Source organism: Bombyx mori, chromosome 23, assembly GCF_030269925.1.
Source record: "Bombyx mori chromosome 23, ASM3026992v2".
In the NCBI taxonomy this organism is placed as follows: domain Eukaryota; kingdom Metazoa; phylum Arthropoda; class Insecta; order Lepidoptera; family Bombycidae; genus Bombyx; species Bombyx mori.
In genome coordinates, this window is record NC_085129.1 from 6,994,157 (window position 1) to 7,015,563 (window position 21,407).

Here is a 21,407-nt window from a genome sequence, read left to right on the forward strand (position 1 = left end):
TGAATACCTGCGAAGCAAGCCTGACGTTAGTTTGAGTAGTATTGGAATCTTGAAAATTAATATGATTTAAGAAAACTTATTTGTAAATTTATCATCGCCCTCCTGTGTTCAGACCACGAAATATTATAATATTTACTATTAAAGCATTTAGTAGTAACTCAAAACTAAATTACACATAGCAGAGTAGATCGCGCGTGTCATGATGGCAAGTTGTTTTCTGTTAACATGAGGCAGAAGTTTGATAATTTAAAATGAACAAAAACATTTATAATTCAAGATATAAAATTATTTTCCGTAATAATATCTGTGGTGGTGGTATTTATGACCTGTACTAAGTAAAGTAGCATTGATAATTTTATCATTCCAGATAACGTTTTGATTATAAATCATAAGAAATAGATATTAATAGTTTTTTTTATGAAATATGTATGACAAGAATAAACTTCAAAGAATTTTTATTAAGCTTGACACAAAACAAAGTTATCATTTTAATAGTTTTTTATGTTGTAACAATAACAAAACTATGTCAAACACCGTTTTTTTTTATGTGTAGAATAAAGTTTTGCATTCATAAAACCGCCGTTCGTTTCATGAGAAATAATGAGCAAATATCAACAAACATAGACAGCGCGCTTATATCAGACGGAATGATAACAAGCGCTGACTGTGAAGATACGTCCGCACTCTGCACGCTACCTGGCCAGCTGCCTGGAACCCCCACCAAGTTTAGCGCGCTTTATCCCGCCACTAGCCCTCTGTCTCATTCGCACATACCAAACGAAAGCTTGCTTCAACGCCACAAAAAGCGGTTTCGTTTAACAGTGTGGTATTCTACCGACCTATGTGTGAGTAAGGCATATTTTTCTGACAAACGACATCACGAAACCGAAAAGGTACAGCGTGCATACAAATCTGCGGTCGTTATGACATTTTAGTTTTGAATAGTTGTATACCTGTTGGAACGCGTGAACCCGCGCTGCGGCCTTGTGCGCGAGCGCACCGCTGCGCAGGTTTAACTCCAAGTCAGTTCCACCCCAGACCTCTGCGTGGTCACTCGCGTCACGTGCTCCAAGACTGCTTAGTTGCGGTCGCACGATCTTGTCCAATTAGTGCTCTCGCGAGTTAAGTGGCCGGTTCGACTAGTGAGCGACTAGCCGCGGGGCAAAAGAAAATGAACTAGTGTAATGTTTATATGGAGTTGGAGTGTTATAGAATTGTATAAAACTATGTAAAAGTTTAAGTGAAGTTTTGTGAAACGACATAATGTATTCTACGTGGTTTGCGAATGCCTTGCTTGTGCTCAGCACGGCGTTTACCGCTAGGAGTGCATCACTATCGGCGACGACAAATACCCGTTATCAAGCACCAGATGAGTGTGGTTGGATGACAGATTATGATGGTGCTGGAGTGGCTTTACAATGTAGATTAAGAACCATAAACAGTGAATTAGAAAACACGAATTTTAGTGCGATACAGCCGCATCCAACAGTAAGATTGCGAATCGAATGCAGTGATGCACTGTTCTTCCAAAGTTCGTTAGCTCCCGGCAGTTTCCGGCAGTTGATAGAACTACGTGAACTAACCATAGAATACTGCAAAATCGGGAACTTGTCGGATAGTGCATTTACCGGTTTACGAGATCTTAGGAATTTGACAATCAGAACTCATAATACAGATTGGTCAACAATGTCACTTGAAATAACCCCGAGTGCTTTTTCAAGAGATGTTCAAAATTTAGAACGACTAGACTTGAGCGAAAATAATATGCTAGTTTTTCCTGATGGCGCTTTATGTTCTTTGAGAAATCTTGAGTATCTGAATATGACAGGTAACAGAATGCGAGACATAAGTCATTTTCAATTTTCTACTGCACACCGACATCCTACAGAAAAATGCGGTGACAACCTTCTGATTCTAGACCTATCGAGGAATGTTATTGATACTTTACCACCGAATCTATTAAATGGGCTAAGACGTCTGCAGAAATTTTACGTTCAAGGCAATGGATTAACATCAGTAGCGGATAGATCATTAGAAGGACTTATATCGTTGACGACGATAAGATTTTCAGATAATCAACTAGCTAGTTTGCCTCCCGAGCTTTTCAGTGATACGAAAGAATTAAAAGAAATATACTTAAATAATAATACTATCACAGTATTAGCACCAGGATTATTTAGCGATTTAGTACAACTCTTAGTACTTGATCTGTCTTATAATGAACTGACTTCGGACTGGATAAATACATCTACATTTTCCGGATTAAAAAGACTTGTATATTTGGACTTCTCCCATAATCGTGTGACTAAACTAGAAATTGCATTGTTCCGAGATTTACACAATTTGCAAATACTGAAGATGCAAGATAATTTTATAGAGCACATACCTGAAAATGTATTCGGCTCACTAAGCAATTTGCACACATTAACTTTATCAAACAATAGATTAACAAATATAGAAAGCCATGCATTTACAGGATTGCAAGCATTGTCGGTTCTTTCTGTAGATAGTAATCGTATTTCGCGAATAAATCCACAAGCACTCCGAAACTGTTCTAATTTACAAGACTTGCACATAAACGGTAATAGACTGGACGAAGTCCCAGAGGCTTTGAAGGAAATACCACAATTGAAAACGCTTGACCTAGGCGAGAACTTAATAGTGAGCATTGAAAATGCTTCATTTATGACAATGGAACAAATGTATGGATTGAGACTAACTGAAAATAATATCGGAAATATAAGTAAAGGAGTATTTGACAGGATGACGTCACTGAAAATTTTAAATTTATCGAGAAACAAAATACATAAGATTGAAGCCGGCTCGTTTGATGGCAATATCAATTTACAAGCAATAAGGCTAGACGGAAATTATTTAACGGATATCGGAGGGCTCTTCGCTAAGTTACCTAATTTGGTATGGTTGAATATCTCTGATAATCGACTAGAATGGTTCGACTATGCCATGATTCCTACTGGATTGCAGTGGTTGGACATACATGCGAACAGGATTGCTGAACTTGGAAATTACTTCGAGATCGAATCGCAACTGTCTCTCAGCACTTTCGATGCAAGTTCTAATAAACTGACTGAAATAACTGGAAGTGCGATACCTAACTCTGTGCAAATGCTATACTTAAACGATAATCTTATTTCAAAAGTGCAATCCTACACTTTCTTTAAGAAACCTAATCTGACGCGTGTTGATTTGTACGGTAATAAAATAACGAGCTTAGATCCGAATTCTTTAAGAATATCGGCCGTCCCGCAAGACAAATCAGTGCCAGAGTTTTTTATAGGTGGAAATCCATTAGAATGTGATTGTACAATGGAATGGCTGCAAAAAATTAATACCGGAAACAGAGCAAGAACACAGCCCAAGTTAATGGATTTGGATAGCATACACTGCAAATTACTTTACAGTCGTGGAAATGCTTTTGTGCCACTGATTGAAGCGGCTCCTCACCAGTTTCTCTGTAAATACGAGTCACATTGCCATGCTCTTTGTCATTGTTGTGATTTTGATGCCTGTGACTGTGAAATGACGTGCCCAAATAACTGTACGTGTTATCACGACCCGTCGTGGTCTGCTAATGTCGTTGAATGCTCGAATGCTGGTTACACGAATGATTTACCTGAGAAAATACCAATGGAGGCCACCGAGCTGTATCTTGACGGGAATAGTATTAAAGAACTCCCAAGTCACGCGTTTATCGGAAGAAAAAAATTAAAAATTCTATTTTTGAATGCATCTCACATAGAAATTGTACACAATAGAACATTTAACGGATTAAAAGAGTTGGAAGTACTTCATCTAGATCACAATAGCGTGACATCTATTGAAGGTCAAGAATTTAATGGCTTAGATAATTTACGTGAACTGTATTTGAACAACAATAAGATCAAAAACATAGGAAAGGAAATGTTTAATCATATGTCAAGGTTAAGGATATTACATCTACACCGTAATTATTTAATATCATTATCAGTATGGCAAATCAATCCGGCGATAACTGAAATAACACTTTCATACAATCCATGGTCATGTGATTGTGAATATACAGAAATGTTCCGGGAATGGACAAAACGAGTGAGTTCAGTTACAGATTTGTCAAATATACAATGCGTTTACACTCAAGGAAATACTTCTAATATTTTGGTATTGAATGACACTGTCTTTGATGATCCTAGTTCTGGATTTAAAATAGCCTACGAAAATGGTACACTGTGCACGGGATTGCCAAGCATCAACAACAGTATTAACGGCAATCTCACTGCCACGCGCACAATAATAACAAATGAAGATGTGCAAGATTACATACCTCTTCTTATCGCAACACTTGGAGGATTTTTATTGGTGTTGATATTAAGCGTTATGTTATTCATATACAGGCAAGAAATGAGAGTATGGTGTCATTCAAGATTCGGAGTACGGTTATTCTACAGAGCTAGTGACTTGGAGGATTCGGAAAAAATGTATGACGCTTTTGTGTGCTACAGCTCCAAAGACGAAGCTTGGGTTACTGAGGAACTCGCTTCGAGCTTGGAACGTGGAGACCCTTCTTATAAGCTTTGTCTACACTACCGTGACGTGGGCGGCTACGTTACTGACAAGATAAGACAAGCCGTGGAATCATCCCGGCGTACTATTATGATCCTTAGTGAAAATTTTTTGAGATCTGAGTGGGTTCGCTATGAACTAAAATCTGCTATGACCCATGTGTTAAGAGACCGACGGAAAAGACTGATCGTAGTGTTATTAGGACAAGTGTCACAAAAAGACTTAGACCAAGATCTAAGACTTTACATAAAAACTAACAAGTGTTTAAATGCTAACGATAGACTATTTTGGGAGAAGTTGAAGTTTGCACTACCGGACGTTAGATATAACCAGCGGTGTCGAGGCATGCCGAGTCCGAATTCTGGTGGCGGCATGCCCATGCACCGACATCATCATCCGAGGAACCACTTGGGCATGTTGCCACCGCCACCGGTGCACGGCGCCCATCCCGTGCTTCCACCACATCCGTCTCACGCTTCGCACCAGTTACCGCCCCGAGCCTCACCACGCACCATGTCCGTCCATGTGTAATGTGCGACCTCAAAACATTATTTCAGTGATATATAACCATAGTGTTGTGTTAAAACGTGATGACTAGTCGGTAAACTCTTTTGTAAATAACTGTAATATTAAAAGCAGTGCTGTAAATATTGAAATAATTGTAGGTGTGCGTATCGATAAGTGTAAATTATATGTATAATTATTACATTACTGAATGCCATTTTCATAGTATTGTATGTAATTTAGCTAGTTTTCGCTGTAACGTTGTGTACATACGGCTGTTTGCCCGGCAAACTCGCCAACAACTATTAATTTTAATTAAATGGCATCACTGCCTATGTCTGTGATAATATTAGTGTAAGAAACTATCATTTTGATATCCCATCAATGTATATTTTGTAACTTAGTCATATCTAAAAGAATATTTATTGTAAAAATTCAAAAAAAATTGACTGTGCCCAAAAGTGATAAAGGAAATAAATAATGATGAAATTAAAAAGCCTCTTTGAGTTCTAGCTTGCCTTTTCACTTATAACGAAAATATAAATCGAAAAACTAGTAATCATTCTGAGATCGATATATCTCAGTTTTAACAACTTTTGTTAAGGATTGACTCTGAGTAAAGATTTCAAAACTACAGTTTTCTATTCACACTTCATTTTACTGCATACATTTTTGTACAAGATCATACAAACAAAATTTCAACATGTCTATGATTGGTTATTTTATTAAAATTCAAATGAAACAATTCACTAAATTAAGATTCGTATTTTATTTTAATAGATTAAGATACATAATTTAAAAAATAAACATTGGCGGTTAAATACCTAGTTGTACAGACATATGCGAATAATTAATAAAACGAAATTAAAAAGCAACCAGTTTCAATTCTTAGTAAAATAAAAGAAGTTAGTTAAAAAATGTTCTATGAAAATCAGAAGTGAATAGTTTCATTTTAACGAAACAACTAAATAAACTAAATGTTAACATTATCAATTTTCACGAGTAGTAGAGATTGATAGATGACTGTGATCAATTTTAGGCTTTAATCTTGACCAATTTATACTTCATTAGCTTTATATTTTATTCAAAAACAGAATACCTTAAAAAAATATGTTTAAAATAAATACCAAGCAATGGTTACTTACAATGATCCAATATCAGATAGTCGTCACTGTATTAAAAGAAGAACATTATTTAAGTTAAGAAACAAATGCAATTAACTTTTTCATTATTTCATTATTTTTTTAAAGTGTGCTATCAAAATTCATATTCATTATGAATACAATAACTTAGTTTTTTTTAACTCTTAGCACGGATTACGGTATTGGTGACGTAACATTTATTTACGTAAGTAATGCTATTTTGCATACAGTAAAACTTTTATTAAGACACATACAAATTGCAAAACGATATAAAAATGACGATCTCATAAAGCACATCTATCTACAAGTGAAAATAAAAACAGCCGCATATGTGTTGTTTAAATGTATATTATTATGATTGCTCGATAATCATTTATTTCTGCTCGATAATCGCGTGCAGTTATCCACGAAATTAAGATTAATGACGTACGCTTCATTTGTCATAAAAACGTGAATGAACTAAATCATTCGGTTCATCAAAAATAAATTTGCCAATGCGGACTGATGTGACGTAACTTCAACTTGATCTTTTGTAAATGAAGACAATTTCAACGCTAACTAACATACCCTGGTCATATCATGACTAATGATATCTTAAATCTTATTTCTTCCATAATAATCCGATAAACTGGAAATTAGAGAACTTAATCATTCCGAAACAGTTTTAGGGTATGTTTGTACTTTCATTTAAGAATGCTATATTAAAGTTAAGCAGGAATTTCGCTCATAATCTAATAATACTGAGTGCGGTTGTGTCCTCTTTACTCATTGTTCTGGTATACATAATGTCAGTGTCCATAACCACTTTCTATCTAGTCAACGCTAATCTACATGCGACAGCATAAAATAGTCACAAAATAAGTTTTAAGTGCAGATATTCAAGCGTTCAATCCGATAAGAGCATAAACCAAATAACAACCTTTATTAGTATTGCATAACTATTTTCATATATCTAACGTAAATGTTCAAGTTGTTACCTTATACTTTCAAATGGAAATAACTAATTATACTAAGTATATTCGAAATTCAAAGTCTTCAGGCATAAATACGATATGAATAGAATACTATTAAAACTAGACTATAAATATTACTATTTCTTATTATTGATTTTATTTTAAACGTATCTTTAATCTTAACTTAACATGAATATGCCAACTAGAAAATAGTAATAACATATACTCATTAACGCTACGATACAACGACATACGTCTATATAATTTGTATAACAATGACTCGAGCAGTAATTTGCGTGAATGTATAGCAGACATTAACGAAAATCCCACGCTTTTAAAAATAGGTATACAATATGAATGGTAATTAGAAGTCAGAAATGTACGACGAAACACTAAAATAACTCTTTAGATTTGAAACGATACAATTAGTATTCGTCAGCTTCAAATTATCATATCCAATGCTCTGTGGAGTTTTTTGAAACGATTTCTGCATATGCTTTTACCACAGCGACGCCTACTGGGCCCATTGTGCTCATCTAAAGAGCATTTCTGGAGATCTCTTTTGCCACGAGCTAATCTCACACTGAAATAAACTTCTCTTATCGGTGTTAGCTGTCCATGGTTTGAAGAGTCCTCAGCGTTAGATCACAGCATGGTTATGCCCCTAGCATTGTTTATATCCACTCACTATATCCCGAGTGCCATATAACAGCAATACAAATAATAATGTAATGACCGTAATGTACGAAATTTCACTAACGAACGCATCGCTTTGTCCATAATCCACCCGTCAAATTTATAGCTGCATCAAATTCCTGAGGCGAATAAGGTTTCGTGTTCACACCGACAAGCGAGTGAGCATCGCCACGGGAATATTTTTTATGTGCATATACAGCAGGATCGGCGTGGATGCGAGGCCTTCGACCGCGAGCCTTCAATCTAAGGTAACGAGCCTTCGCCCTTAAGTAGGTGTGAAACAACTGGAAGGCGCGAACAAAAGGATAGCGCGCCATATTTCGATTGCTTTTATCGTATTCAAAGAGCTAACTTTGTAAGGACAACGGACAAACCTCGATTATATTTTTAGTGTCATTAAAACATTTTTGATTTATTGGCAAGGTTTAAGTTAATGTCAATATAAATGCGTTTTTTTTTTAATTTTTTATCAACTTGTCTCTTCACATGATACGGTCAATGCGGTCCATGGACATCGGCAATGCTAATATCAGAATCAAGCCACAGGAAGAAATTGCCAAAAACCGCACACTGTGTGTTTAGTTATTGTAGGGATAAAGTTATTTTAAAGTACTTCATTTAATATCTGTTAAATGTTAAATATTTTACTTTAACAAAATGTTTTTTTTTTTTGCTTTGCGCTTACTAAAAACTAGCAAACTCCAGGATAAAAATTTCAAACTACAGAATCCGCATTACAACGTGACTCAGGCGGTTCTTTAGCTCGGTACATCAAGTCAGGGTAATATACCCGGAGGCCACAAACAGGAACGAGTAGATGGTGCGGTCAGGAAGAACTAACTGACTTTCATTACTCATACCACATTTATTAATATGAATTGCCTTAAAGGTACGAGTTATGCCGAATTCAATATTTTATTTCATTAAAAATGAAAATAAATTCACTGAAACGATTTATATTCGTCTTTGCTTTTTTACGAATATTTATGCCATCATACAGAAATCGAAACGACCAAAGTACCGCGTCTACACTCGCGAGCATCATAAATTAAAGTAGAGAAATAACACAAAGGCGGAAAAAAATAAAAACGCGACGCGGCACTGTGTACAACATTAATCAGGGCTGTGAGAAGGCGTAGAGAATTTATTTTACGATTGTTACAGCTCCGATGAAACGTTAAAAATGCTGTCGGAGTTATATTGAAACATTCGACGCATTGTTCGAGTCTGATTGGAGAGATAACGCACCGCGGTTCCGACTTACGAGTCTCAGTGCAGCTCTAGCACCTTGTTGATTTTCCAACGTAAACTGTCGGATACGACCCGCCCGCGACTAGTTTCTTTTTATTAGTACTGGTTTAGTGTAAAACGGAACGCGTCTCTGTATCGATCGTACGATTGAACCGAGAGATATCATAATCACCGGTCTGCACGTTTATCGAAAACGTAATCGTGGAGCGGCTATAAATTTGTCTCATTTTAATACACCAGTTATGTGTAAATGTTCCGATATAACAGCTCCGATGTTTGAACTCGAATCACACAAGAGGCGGGGAGATTTGGGAAACGAAAGACGCCCGCGCTCGGTCGTACGAAAGAGTTCAACGAGATACAAAATTGTACCGTATTCATAGTCCAGATACGAGAGTTGGAACGAGAAATTATTATTTATATTATTCCTTTATTTAGAGAAATTATTCCTTAATAATATTTTGACATCGGAATCTAAACCAGTAAAAAATAATGTAAAATTAAATTTGCTTTTACCACTAATAATTATCGAATTATAGAGGAAACTTGGGAATTACGTAAATGTTACTCATTTCCTAATACAACAGAAACGCAATAAAACACCGATATATACAGGATGTTGCATCGATTTCTTGCATACGTAGGTACCTACCGGTAAACTTATCTAGTTCGCGTTAGTTAGATTTTTATTAACGAAGACTATTTACAAAGCTTTTTTAGTATTTGTTTTCACATAAATCTTAATAGAATCCTATCAAAAAACGGACACCTAAATGATATTTATATAATAATACACAGAGTATTTTGTTCGGTTTTCGCAGGACTCTACGTCCTAATTCATACTACCTTAAATTATTTATACTACCATAAGTTATTATATTATTTTTGACGTTCTGAATAGTTTACAGTTCACTTGGTCACAGAAATGGTATCGTCGTAAAAATAGTTTCAAATTACGCTTACGAAAACTGTCAAAACTCACTTTCATCGCATTGTGTTCGTCCGACACGATTTAAACACCCAACTATGAATGTTCGTACTAATCGTCTCTTGTTAAACCTTATGAGATCCAACCTGTTATTTAGTACAGCTATAACGAGACCAAACAATATCACGTGCTTTGTATAATGCGCACCGTTGTGACTCACCGGTTATCTTCATTGAATGCGATACAATTTGACGCAAATTACACAGTGTTGCGACCAACAATGTTAATTAACTTGCCCGCAAGAGATTAATTTGATTATCAAAATCTTTATTTCAATTATATTCACATGCTGTTATTATTTCAAAGTAGCTATTTGTTTTGTGTAAGCTTTCTAAAATTAACGGAATCTTAACTCGGACATGCCGAGATAGTTTTTGAACAATTTGTTTTACACAATGTTCTCATATTGAGATTTCGAGATTTTATCAATCTTTATTTATAATCTGCCTTTGATCTCCTTGATGAATACAAAAACTAGTAAATTGTTTCGGTTCAAGATATTATAAATATTTTTCCGTCAATAGTGCTGATAAATTTATTTTTAATTACGTAATAACTTATACTGTCTAATAAATTTTAATTTAGCAGCAAAACTCTAGTATTCCAAGAATGAGGTTTTTTTTTGTTGTCTCTGAAATTTTAATTTTCTTTGTTCGAGGCGAAAAACAAAAACTTAATTAAAGCTGAGTGCTTGAATAAAATTAAACAGTACGATCTCAAAATGCGTTCCGTTACGAAACTCATGCATAACACGACCGTTATTAGACGTTTCATTAACCATTGAGACGGCTTTGTTTGACCGTAAGCGGCCCGAGTGGAGAACGTTTAATTACGCATCGATACATACTCCGGTACGCGCGTGAATCGTAATAAGCACTCGAACAATCTCGACCCATTAAGATTCCCATTGACTCGGATTACAAAAGATATTCGTTTAATGACATTGTCCGTAAGCAAGAGTTTCCGAAATACGTAAAACATGTTTGCTGTGAAGTCTCTTACGGAAACTATTTAAATGTTTTTTTTTCTTTTCAGTTTCAATTTATATGCGTCGCTGTTTAGTAGTATTGTTATCATATTGTAACATGTGATCTCTGATCTGTTATGTGTTTTGAAATTTCCGTAGAAACTATGGGTTGGGTAATCAGTCGAAGCGAAGTTCATTTTTTTCAGTATAGCTTTTGTTCTTGCGTGAAACAATTCATTCATGACCAAGAGTGTTTTAGTGTAAGGGCTGAGCTTAGTTGCATGAATGCGTCCGTATATACCACAATATAAAAGGCACCGCCCACTACGAGACACGACGTCAAAGTCTGAATTGCATTAAAATAACGGCTATCCTTAGAACCGGAACGCATGGATTTCGATTAAAAAAATAAACTCAAAACAAGATATTTCAACAAAGAGAACAAACAAAAGTTTTATAGGGCATCCATCCCAAATATCGTAAATGGTAACACACACATAATTGGTTGCCGCAGGTTTAACCGAGACGCCCGATATTCTATAATGGTTAGAAGTATTTAATGGTGAGATAAAATCTTAACAAAAGCGATTTGGTTAGCCGTCTTATTTTGGTACTTACACGCTCTACGTATGCCTCTATAAAGCCAGCTTGAGATGATCTCTGGCACACGTGTGAACATCTCGTCGTCGGGAATAAATGTGCTGGATAGCATCGAATCGTTGGTTCTAGATAAAATGGTGGATGTGTAAATATATTGACCTCAGTTTCGTGGCACGACTGTCGGTGCCTCGTCTATGATATGTAAATGATAATTGGTTCCCGAATAGAAAACGTTCTGTTTATGTTGCCACGAAAGCTCGGGGAGCAAGTGTCGATAATTTTAATACGCCCATTGGGTACACTACGGAGTGTAATTATGTGATAAGATTGTGATGTGTTAATACTTTTATTTCTAGCTCTGTGTGAAAGTTTGAATAAATAAAACGTATTTATATCTCATGTTTACTAAAATATTTTACATTTTGTTCATATCGAATAATAATAATTAAAATATTATTGATTTCAATTTAAATAATCTGTAAAAAAAATTTTAAACAATTACAAATGTCTGCAGTAAAACCTAAGGCTCCTTTGGATGCAATAATGAAAAGATAAATCAATTATTTTTTATTTAAAAAAATGTGTGCGTGTACTAGTGTACACACGTAAGAAGTGAAACTTCTTTATGGCCTTATTTTTCGAAAAATGATCTACATGCAACTTTCTAGAAATTGGTTAAATAAAGTTAAATTAGATAAAGTTTAAACAAAAGGATTTTATTATCATAGACATGAATACAAAAAAAAAATGTGTGCGTGTACTAGTGTACACACGTAAGAAGTGAAACTTCTTTATGGCCTTATTTTTCGAAAAATGATCTACATGCAACTTTCTAGAAATTGGTTAAATAAAGTTAAATTAGATAAAGTTTAAACAAAAGGATTTTATTATCATAGACATGAATACAAAAAAGTTAAATTAGATAAAGTTTAAACAAAAGGATTTTATTATCATAGACATGAATACAAAAAAGATGGCGCGTAACGGAAAAATGTGACGCGTAACCGAAAAATGTGACGGTAAATTTTTTTCCAACGCCGATAAGGAAGTTTCACTTCAAAAAGTTAAATTAGATAAAGTTTAAACAAAAGGATTTTATTATCATAGACATGAATACAAAAAAGATGGCGCGTAACGGAAAAATGTGACGCGTAACCGAAAAATGTGACGGTAAATTTTTTTCCAACGCCGATAAAGAAGTTTCACTTCAATAAAAAAAATTAGAATTAGCATTAGAAGATCAAAAATCCAAGCTTATCAAATTAGTGAAGCCTTTCGGAGGACGCGCGATGACGATCAAGTTAGTAATCCCGGCCGTAATCAAATAATTTAAAGTTCGAATGTACTTGGTCGCGATCACTCTGAGGAACTGCAACAGGAGCCAAAGGTCGTGAGCGAACCCGGCTTTTATCAATGACGTCACTATATTCTAATTATCCGGGCCGCGTTTACTCATTAATACTACTACTACTATCCGTCCCTGTTCCCGTTATCTGGGGTCGGGTCTCCTCACTCTAGGGCGCCAGGCTGATCTGTCCTGGGTTGTCGGTTTTGGCAAACGGGCTTTCTTAAGGTCTCTTTCGATGTTTGACCACCAGGTCGATGGCGGGCGGCCTCTACCTTTTTTTTGTTCTGACAAGCTTAATGCGATTTTCACTAGATGGTCTTCGTCCCGTCTCATAATATGGCCATACCATCTAAGGCGATTTTCCGTCATTTTGTCTGTGACTGATGTGACTTTCAAGCTCCTCCGTATGTATTCGTTCCGAGCTCTGTCCATCCTGGTCACCCTACTCGCCCAGCCCGCGTTTACTCATTAATAGTATGGTTTATTTGCTCTTATTTAATTTGGCATTTATTCAATCTGCCCTCGGCGCGATACGTGCTTTACGTCTCTCGTGTTCTTATTTCGTTTGCACCTTTTGTGACGGGGCTCATTGAGTACGAGGTGTCGGGATGTGTTCCTCTCGGCTCGGGGCTCAGTTTACGCGTTCAACTCCGGCGCCTTTCATCGAGCACAAAGCGTAATTGAATCCAGCAGAAACCTACGCAGCCCGTAAGATTTAATAGGGCATTTAAACATTCGCATTGGCCATTGTGCGAGTCTGTTTTGTATGTGATTATTCATCGTGAAACCGCACCGAAGCTAGCTTTCCGCAAATGTGCGATGCACTTTATAAACTAAGTACAACAACTAACAAGTAATAGCCAGACATTTAAAACTCTCTTTAACATATAATTTAGTGATACCCAAGTTTTACTACATATGTGACGATTAAATATTATTATTAAAATGCTTTGTTACATCAGGTGTGAGGGAACAATCCTCGAAAAGAAACACAGGATGTGATTCCACAGAATTTAAAATCGCACTCGATTATTTTTTAATTAACAAGCCTATTGTACAAATGTATTTGCTTTTTGACTGTTTTTTGAATGTAAATTGTGTTTTGGTGTGCAATAAAGTGTACTGATGGTAGGACCTCTTGTGAGTCCGCGCGGGTGGGTACCACCACCCTGCCTATTCCTGCCGTGAAGCAGTAATGCGTTTCGGTTTGAAGGGTGGGGCAGCCGTTGTAACTATACTTGAGACCTTAGAACTTATATATCTAGGTGGGTGGCGCATTTACGTTCTAGATGTCTATGGGCTCCAGTAACCACTTATCACCAGGTGGGCTGTGAGCTCGTCCACACATCCATGCAATAAAAAAAATAATAATAAAAAAAAAATATCTCTCTTTATATAACAACACCGCGCATTAACTATGATAACACAACGGTATTATTTGAGCATAGCTGCGCAATAAATTAACTTAACGATATTAATAATTGTGACATTAATGATTCGCAATTGGGAATAAACATTATCTGCACGGAGTTAAGATTATCTCACTGTAGATATGCAAAATATATCTTATGAGAATAATATTATTAAATGTTAATTATTATTATGCATTGACTATCATGTAACGAAATTAAAAAACAAACGATGTACATGGTTAAAGTATGAAATTCCTAAAGCCATTTCTAAATTATACCAACCATTAAATAATACCAAGCAAATTAACAATGTTTATATTAATTAAATATTAATTTAAAATTATTTATCAAAAAAACATGAATAAAAGCTCGGGTATAAAAAGAATAGATGCACTAAGGTACAAGCTGTTTCTACAAAACGAAATCTCTTTTAGCTGACCCTAAAAACGGAACATAGCTTGTTCATGTTAGTTTGTGTTGCGATAGCATAATCACAACGCTTCGACTGTCGAGAAGTTTCTAAACAACCTTGTTTAAATCAGATTTTTTTTTAATTACCCATTTGTTTACTAAAATCACAACATACACACAAATAACGGAGCCTAAAGAAATCGCCCGAAAAAAAACGTTGTGAATTACTCAACACACTCCTGTCCGGAATCGTAAAGGTTGAAGTTTCAAAAGATATGATGAAAACGGACAAGTGACATAAGCTCGTAAAATAGGAAATGGATCCTCGTAAATCGGTGATACTGAGCCGGGTCGCAAATTATTGCGCGTACGCGGCCGCGCATTTGCCTTCTTCATCACTGAGACTGATCGAATAGCGATTTTATCGCTTCACAAGCCTCGTAAATATTAACAATAAACGACAATATCATAACAATTTTAAAACTTTACTTTGTTCGTGCCTGTATATTTATATATACACTAAGCCGATTTAGATTGTATCTTAGCACGTTACGAATGACGAAATGAACTAATTTACTAACCAAACAAACAATAAACGTCTTTCGTTAAAAGCATACGAAATCAACTTTTATAATGTATTAATGAATCTATTTATTTTACTGTTTTAATATATATAGTTATCATAAGAAAACTGAGTTACAACCGAAAAACGTAATAATTTATTTTGAACATATTGTAACGTTATACTTACATGAAGCACGAGGGAGCCCATTGTGGGCGGCATATAAATTAACTTGTCATAAAAGGTTTAATGTGTGCCCGCGATCGAAAACACACACCCTACTGTTTCGGTGCTACGTCTTCTCGTAAATCTATAAATACGTGGAAGACGAGGCCGGTACGTCAACTATAAAAAGGCAATATCATACATCGATCAGGTGGTACTGAGGTCCAACAATAGACTGGTCATTGCGGTCCGCTATCTAATCGTAATGAATATAAATTTTCAGATGACATTTACGATCGGTGCGCGCCGTGATACTGCATCTATACAAACGTGTTAGATAGAGGTTTTAATACACGCACACATCGGTGATGCCAACAATAAAATAGTCGAGTGTACGGCCGGTATCAATTTGTAGCATCGCCGGCGTAAAATATCCGACTTATCTTTCCATTTATCAACAAATATTGTTAGCAGCCAGTGTTTTGAGCGAGTTAATTGCGATTCCCAACGATCCGTTCCTCGCTCTGATGGATAAAAATATTGATTGATAAGATCATGTCAGCAAAGAAAAAGAAATCGTATTTTTGTAGCAGTAAACCTTAATCAATAACTTTTTTCTGTTCATTGATTCAACCCAATCCTCCCCAAATCGCATGTTTGAATATTTCTGAACACTAAATAACTACTATTAAATGCAAACTTGTGAAAATCGATATGCCCATTCCACCCACGGAAGCAGCCACTCATATTTTGTATACATACACGCGTAGGAAACTATTGTCACTCACAAGTTTTTGTGGTCATGGCTATAAAACTAACGAAAGAAACGGAAGAGACTTTAGGAGCTTTAAGCGTTTTCGCGAGGCCGTGCGATTTCCAAAAGCTATAAAAGCAACAACAGTTTCGAAAACAACAGCCTTTAGCTTTGAAACACGCGAACGTAATATTATCTAAACTCGAAATGACTATAAGTAGTAGAGAAGTCTCATTTCGGGGACTAATAAAGGAAAAGTTTCAAATAATATAATGGATCCACCATTGGGATTTGAAATGGAATACGTACTTTTACAAAGCACAATAGAGATACTATATTACTTTTCTATACTAATATTGTAAAGAAGAAAGATTTGTTTGTTTGTTTGTTTTGAATAGGCTCCGTAACTACTGAACCGATTTGAAAAATTCTTTCACTGTTTGAAAGCTACACTGTTCCTGAGTGACATAGGCTATAATAATCTTTTTGAAAAAAATTAGGGATCCTTACTAAAACTCCAATAATGTAACCCAAGGTGAAAAAAAAATTCTTAAAATATTCTTTACATCGCCCCCTGCGAAAACTATAGATAATAGAATAAAATAATGTACTACGACTTTGTAGAACAAATTATTATTTACAAAAAGTGTCGCGACAGTATATGTCTAACTATTATAGTGATGCCGCAATAAGTGTTCTTTTATTTAAAAAAAGAAAACAATGTCAAATATCGTTGAATTTTTTGTTAAAAACCCGAGCGGAGCCGGAGCGGGCCGCTAGTTGTTTTAGAATCATCTCACTGATTAAAACATTTTCGAAAAGAATAAAGCTGAGCTCGAATAGCGTTGAGTGAACTACATACTTCGTTTTAAGTTTGAAATGAATGGATTCGATCGGTTGATTTATTTATCACAGTGACAGTGGCCGGCGTATAATTTGCCTGGCACGTTGTACTACCATTACGCACTATGGCGATTCATTCGATATAATGAGAGCTGCGGTCGCTCCCCGACTATATCACCGCTCATATGGAACTGAGCGCGAACGTACAACATTACGATTGTGTATTACTTCATATTTTAAGCCTTAATGCGTATCGATATAAGGTTTATTTGTGGTGTGATGTAACAGTAAATGTTGTTTTATTTTAGGCATATTAAATTACAAATTTACCACGTAATTTTAAATCAGTTTGCAACCCTGGATTTCTCTGTCTTCTTTTATAATTTTTTTTTATTGCTTATATGGCTGGACGAACTCACAGCCCACCTGGTGTTAAGTGGTTACTGGAGCTCATAGACATCTACAACGTAAATGCGCCACTCACCTTGAGATATAAGTTCTAAGGTCTCAATATAGTTACAACGGCTGCCCCACCCTTCAAACCGAAACGCAGAAATATAGACTAAGTTTTGCAAGATTAAGCCATAATATCAACCAGGATCATATTTTTTATAAACTATAGTGAACTATAAAAAAAATAAAGTACCTAATTTATTTAATATTACCAACACACAAATACATCACAATTTTTTTAACGTAGGTAGTTGATTCTATGTTCGAATTAAAATAAATAACTCCGTAATATTTCAAACAAAATCAAATCAAGTAACCATTTGTCACGTAATTAATTTCATACAATCATCTTCGGTACAACATGACGTCGAGGCATGTTACATTACTAACATTATTTGTATCGAACAAAAAAAAAAGACGCCCGACGATGTAGACACGTGATAAATTGTTGTTAAAATAGTGAACTATGACACACGTTAAGATTATACACTGACATGAAAGTACGTACACGCCAAACCGTGGACCGGCTCCGGACGCCGGCCGGAGTTACAAAAAGTGACGTCTCATTGATGTATTGACCAAAAAGAAGACTTCTAGACCGTTAGCTAGTTAACAAAACGATATACGACTATTAATCATGCCCCGATATCCATCTTTATCTCAACGTACAAAGGTTTCAAGTACTGCTGTGCTTTTGGCAGCCGCTGGTTCGCTGGTCAATCGAGTCGCATAATAGTTTTACATTTGAAATTTATAGTAGTAAATGTTTAATAACTTATGTTTAGCCTTGACTGATCTTAATCGTTAAATTATGAATCTAAATATTTTTTAATACATCTGTTCTGGATTCTTACCACGATTTTTACTTTAGAATGATCCTACCCGCAGTATTTTGTCTACGCGCGATTATAATGCTTGCAACATCGGCGAAATATAGGGAACTCGTGAAATTTGAAAATTATAGTAAGAAGTCATTCAATAGTATATGTAATATAGATACAAGCTTAAAACAATTTATAAACCAAGTCGATAATATATTAGATGAATCAATAATCTTACCACGTGTTGTATAGTTTTTTTTAATTATTTGGGATTATTAATTGTGAGCCATCGAAAGTATGTATCATCATCGTGCTTATAACTGTCGTAATGCGTTCCGATATGAACGGTAGGACAGATGGTTTGAAAATATAAATGGGACTTCGACCTCAAGACTCAAGCTGGGTGATAGCACTCACGTTATAGTAATTTATGAGCCCCCGAAATCAGTTAGCACCAGGTGAACTGTGAGCTCGTTTGCATATCGACAGCAATAAAAAACATCCTTTCAAAAATTATATTATCCCACTAAACATATCAGGTGCGATGATTCACTGTTAGCTTACAAGGCATACGTCTCAATATCTCTGAGAAAATATTAGACGTATAAGGGTGACGAAATTTACTGGGATTCAAGCATCGGCACCATTAAGCCAATTCGCAAGCCAATAAGGTGGACACTTGACGTATGCTTTTCCATTAGCTTTAGCGCGCAAGAAATACATCACGGCCGGCCTTAATCAAAGACGCGAAGAAAACGGCCAAGATTAATACGCGGACAGAAGGGTGGTACGTGCAAATTGTGACTAGGATACATGGTAGTGACGCTACGAAACGATGCGAAATGAACACGATGACTCGGATGGAATGGCTACCGTACTCAATAACACACCATTTCGTGTGATCGATTACGATTACCGTCAATTCTTTGCAATATCGATTTACTGTAAATGTGATCATGTCTGTGATATGAGAGCGTGCACAAACTGGACATTTCGTATTGACAACTTCGATGGTATTTTGAAAAGTTGCGGGAAAATGTATCGGTTTTTTTCATGAATTTACAACTTTTTTAAGAGGAACCTGTAGCCTGGAGCCCGAAGATATCACAAAGTGAATACCGCCAAAACCTTGAGAGATCGAAGTCTCCATGGAATTGTACAACGGCAGTCCCAACTTCCAAATCAAAAGGCTTGAGTACTTCGCTTTAGAAATAAGCAGGGTGACCTTCACCCTGCCTATTGGGAATACGCGATACGCAACGCGCATGTCAACTTAACATATCGGCAAATCACAGCAAATTTACTGGTAGTAGGACCTCTTGTGAGTGCGCACGGGTAAGTACCACCATCCCGCCTCTTTCTGCCGTGAAGTATTACTGGTGGTAGGACCTCTTGTGAGTCCGCACGGGTAGGTACCACCACCCCGCCTCTTTCTGCCGTGAAGCAGTAATGCGTTTCGGTTTGAAGGGTGGGGTAGCCGTTGTAACTATACTGAGACCTTAGAACTCATATCTCAAGGTGGTATCTCAAGGTATAACTCAAGGTGGGTGGCACATTTACGTTGTAGATATCTATGGGCTCCACTAACCACTTAACACCAGGTGGGCTGCGAGCTCGTCTCGTCTACCCATCTAAGCAATAAAAAACAAAAAACAGCGAGGCATACCAGTGTAAAATAGAATGTACTCCATGAACTTAATAGAAAATGTATAAGATATATATAAATACACTCTTTCATTTAAATATATAAATATTTAGCAAAACATACTATTTTCCGATCAATCGTTATCTTGTGAGCAGTTCAGCAAAGTAGCTAGATATTCATACAATAGTTTTGCTTATTGCACAAGTTTTATTAAATGATAAAACGTCCTCAGTTTATTAGAGAGGGTCGTTTACAAATTGATTTATCACTCGAATTGCTTGGTTTCACGAAAAAATCCGACTTCCCTAATAGCGGGGAGGCAGACGAGGGCCACGGAAGGGTTAATTAAAACGAATGGACGGTCATCCGCGAACAGAATGTCGAAGTTTAGCGGATCACCAATTTCAATGCTTTAATATTGTTACAAACTCGGCTCCGCGTTTTCTTTAATTAAAATTAACGACGGAAAACTTTGACAGTCAAACGAATTATTAGTACAGAGCAGAGAACTTTTAATTAGTCCCGCCTCCTCCCGGCTATACTTTTGTGCATTTGTCTAAAGTAATTTAAATTAATTCGAATTCTTTCCACTACAGTACAAAAAGTTTCCGCTCATACGAATACAACAATTGTAATTCCGATGGCTGAATTTCGTATCCATTTACGTTTCGTTCCAGTTGAACGATTAATTTATTCAAAATATTTCTGAAGGCGTAAAATTTCTAAACAAGAAAACAAAATGAATGTAACTTCAATCTAATGCATGCTTTAATCAAACTATTATTCACAGCAAGCAACATTTCTGATACGAATTGTTCATGTGCAACACGTTTACAAACCAAATTAAACCGAATCTAACGAAATTATAAATTTCACGCCGGTAGCCTTCATGTTCGGGTTCACGACAATCTTTGACAGCTACCAACATTGAGACCATCCGAATCAAGCATAACTAAATACAAAATAACTGGTAAATTATTTATAATAAAATAATCATAGGTGAACTTTTCAAAATTCTATTCATCCTTTCTGTAATTCATATATGGAATTTGCTAATCATGTTTCAACGCATCCAAGAAACTGGGCGAGACAAGTTATTCACTTAGCGTGCGCGGTTCTAGAAGCCACCTATTATGAAGTAACTTGCTTGAAATTGTCACAGTATGCGAGTCGTAACAAGTGCATCGGGCCGCACATTCACACCTCATGAAGCTCCAGGGAGTGTCAAACCGGATCTCAGTCTCAGCTAACCGACGCGACGCGACTACAACGTCGCGGGACTGCACGCAACGAGGCCCAAGCAAAGGTGCCTCTTAATTTGACCACTCTCTG

The 21,407-nt window shown here is 36.1% G+C and overlaps 2 protein-coding genes across 3 annotated transcripts in view; one reads left to right on the plus strand and one right to left on the minus strand.

The window, feature by feature from the left end:
- Positions 1–21,407, minus strand: part of LOC101739058 (lysine-specific histone demethylase 1A) — a 359,897-nt gene that overhangs the window by 196,508 nt on the left and 141,982 nt on the right. The gene's annotated exons all lie outside the window — the stretch shown is intronic.
- On the plus strand, positions 1,008–5,560 carry LOC101738915 (toll-like receptor Tollo). The gene has a single exon (XM_004921685.5). It carries the CDS (start codon positions 1,264–1,266, stop codon positions 5,089–5,091), a length of 3,828 nt encoding a protein of 1,275 aa, XP_004921742.1. The 5' UTR covers positions 1,008–1,263; the 3' UTR covers positions 5,092–5,560.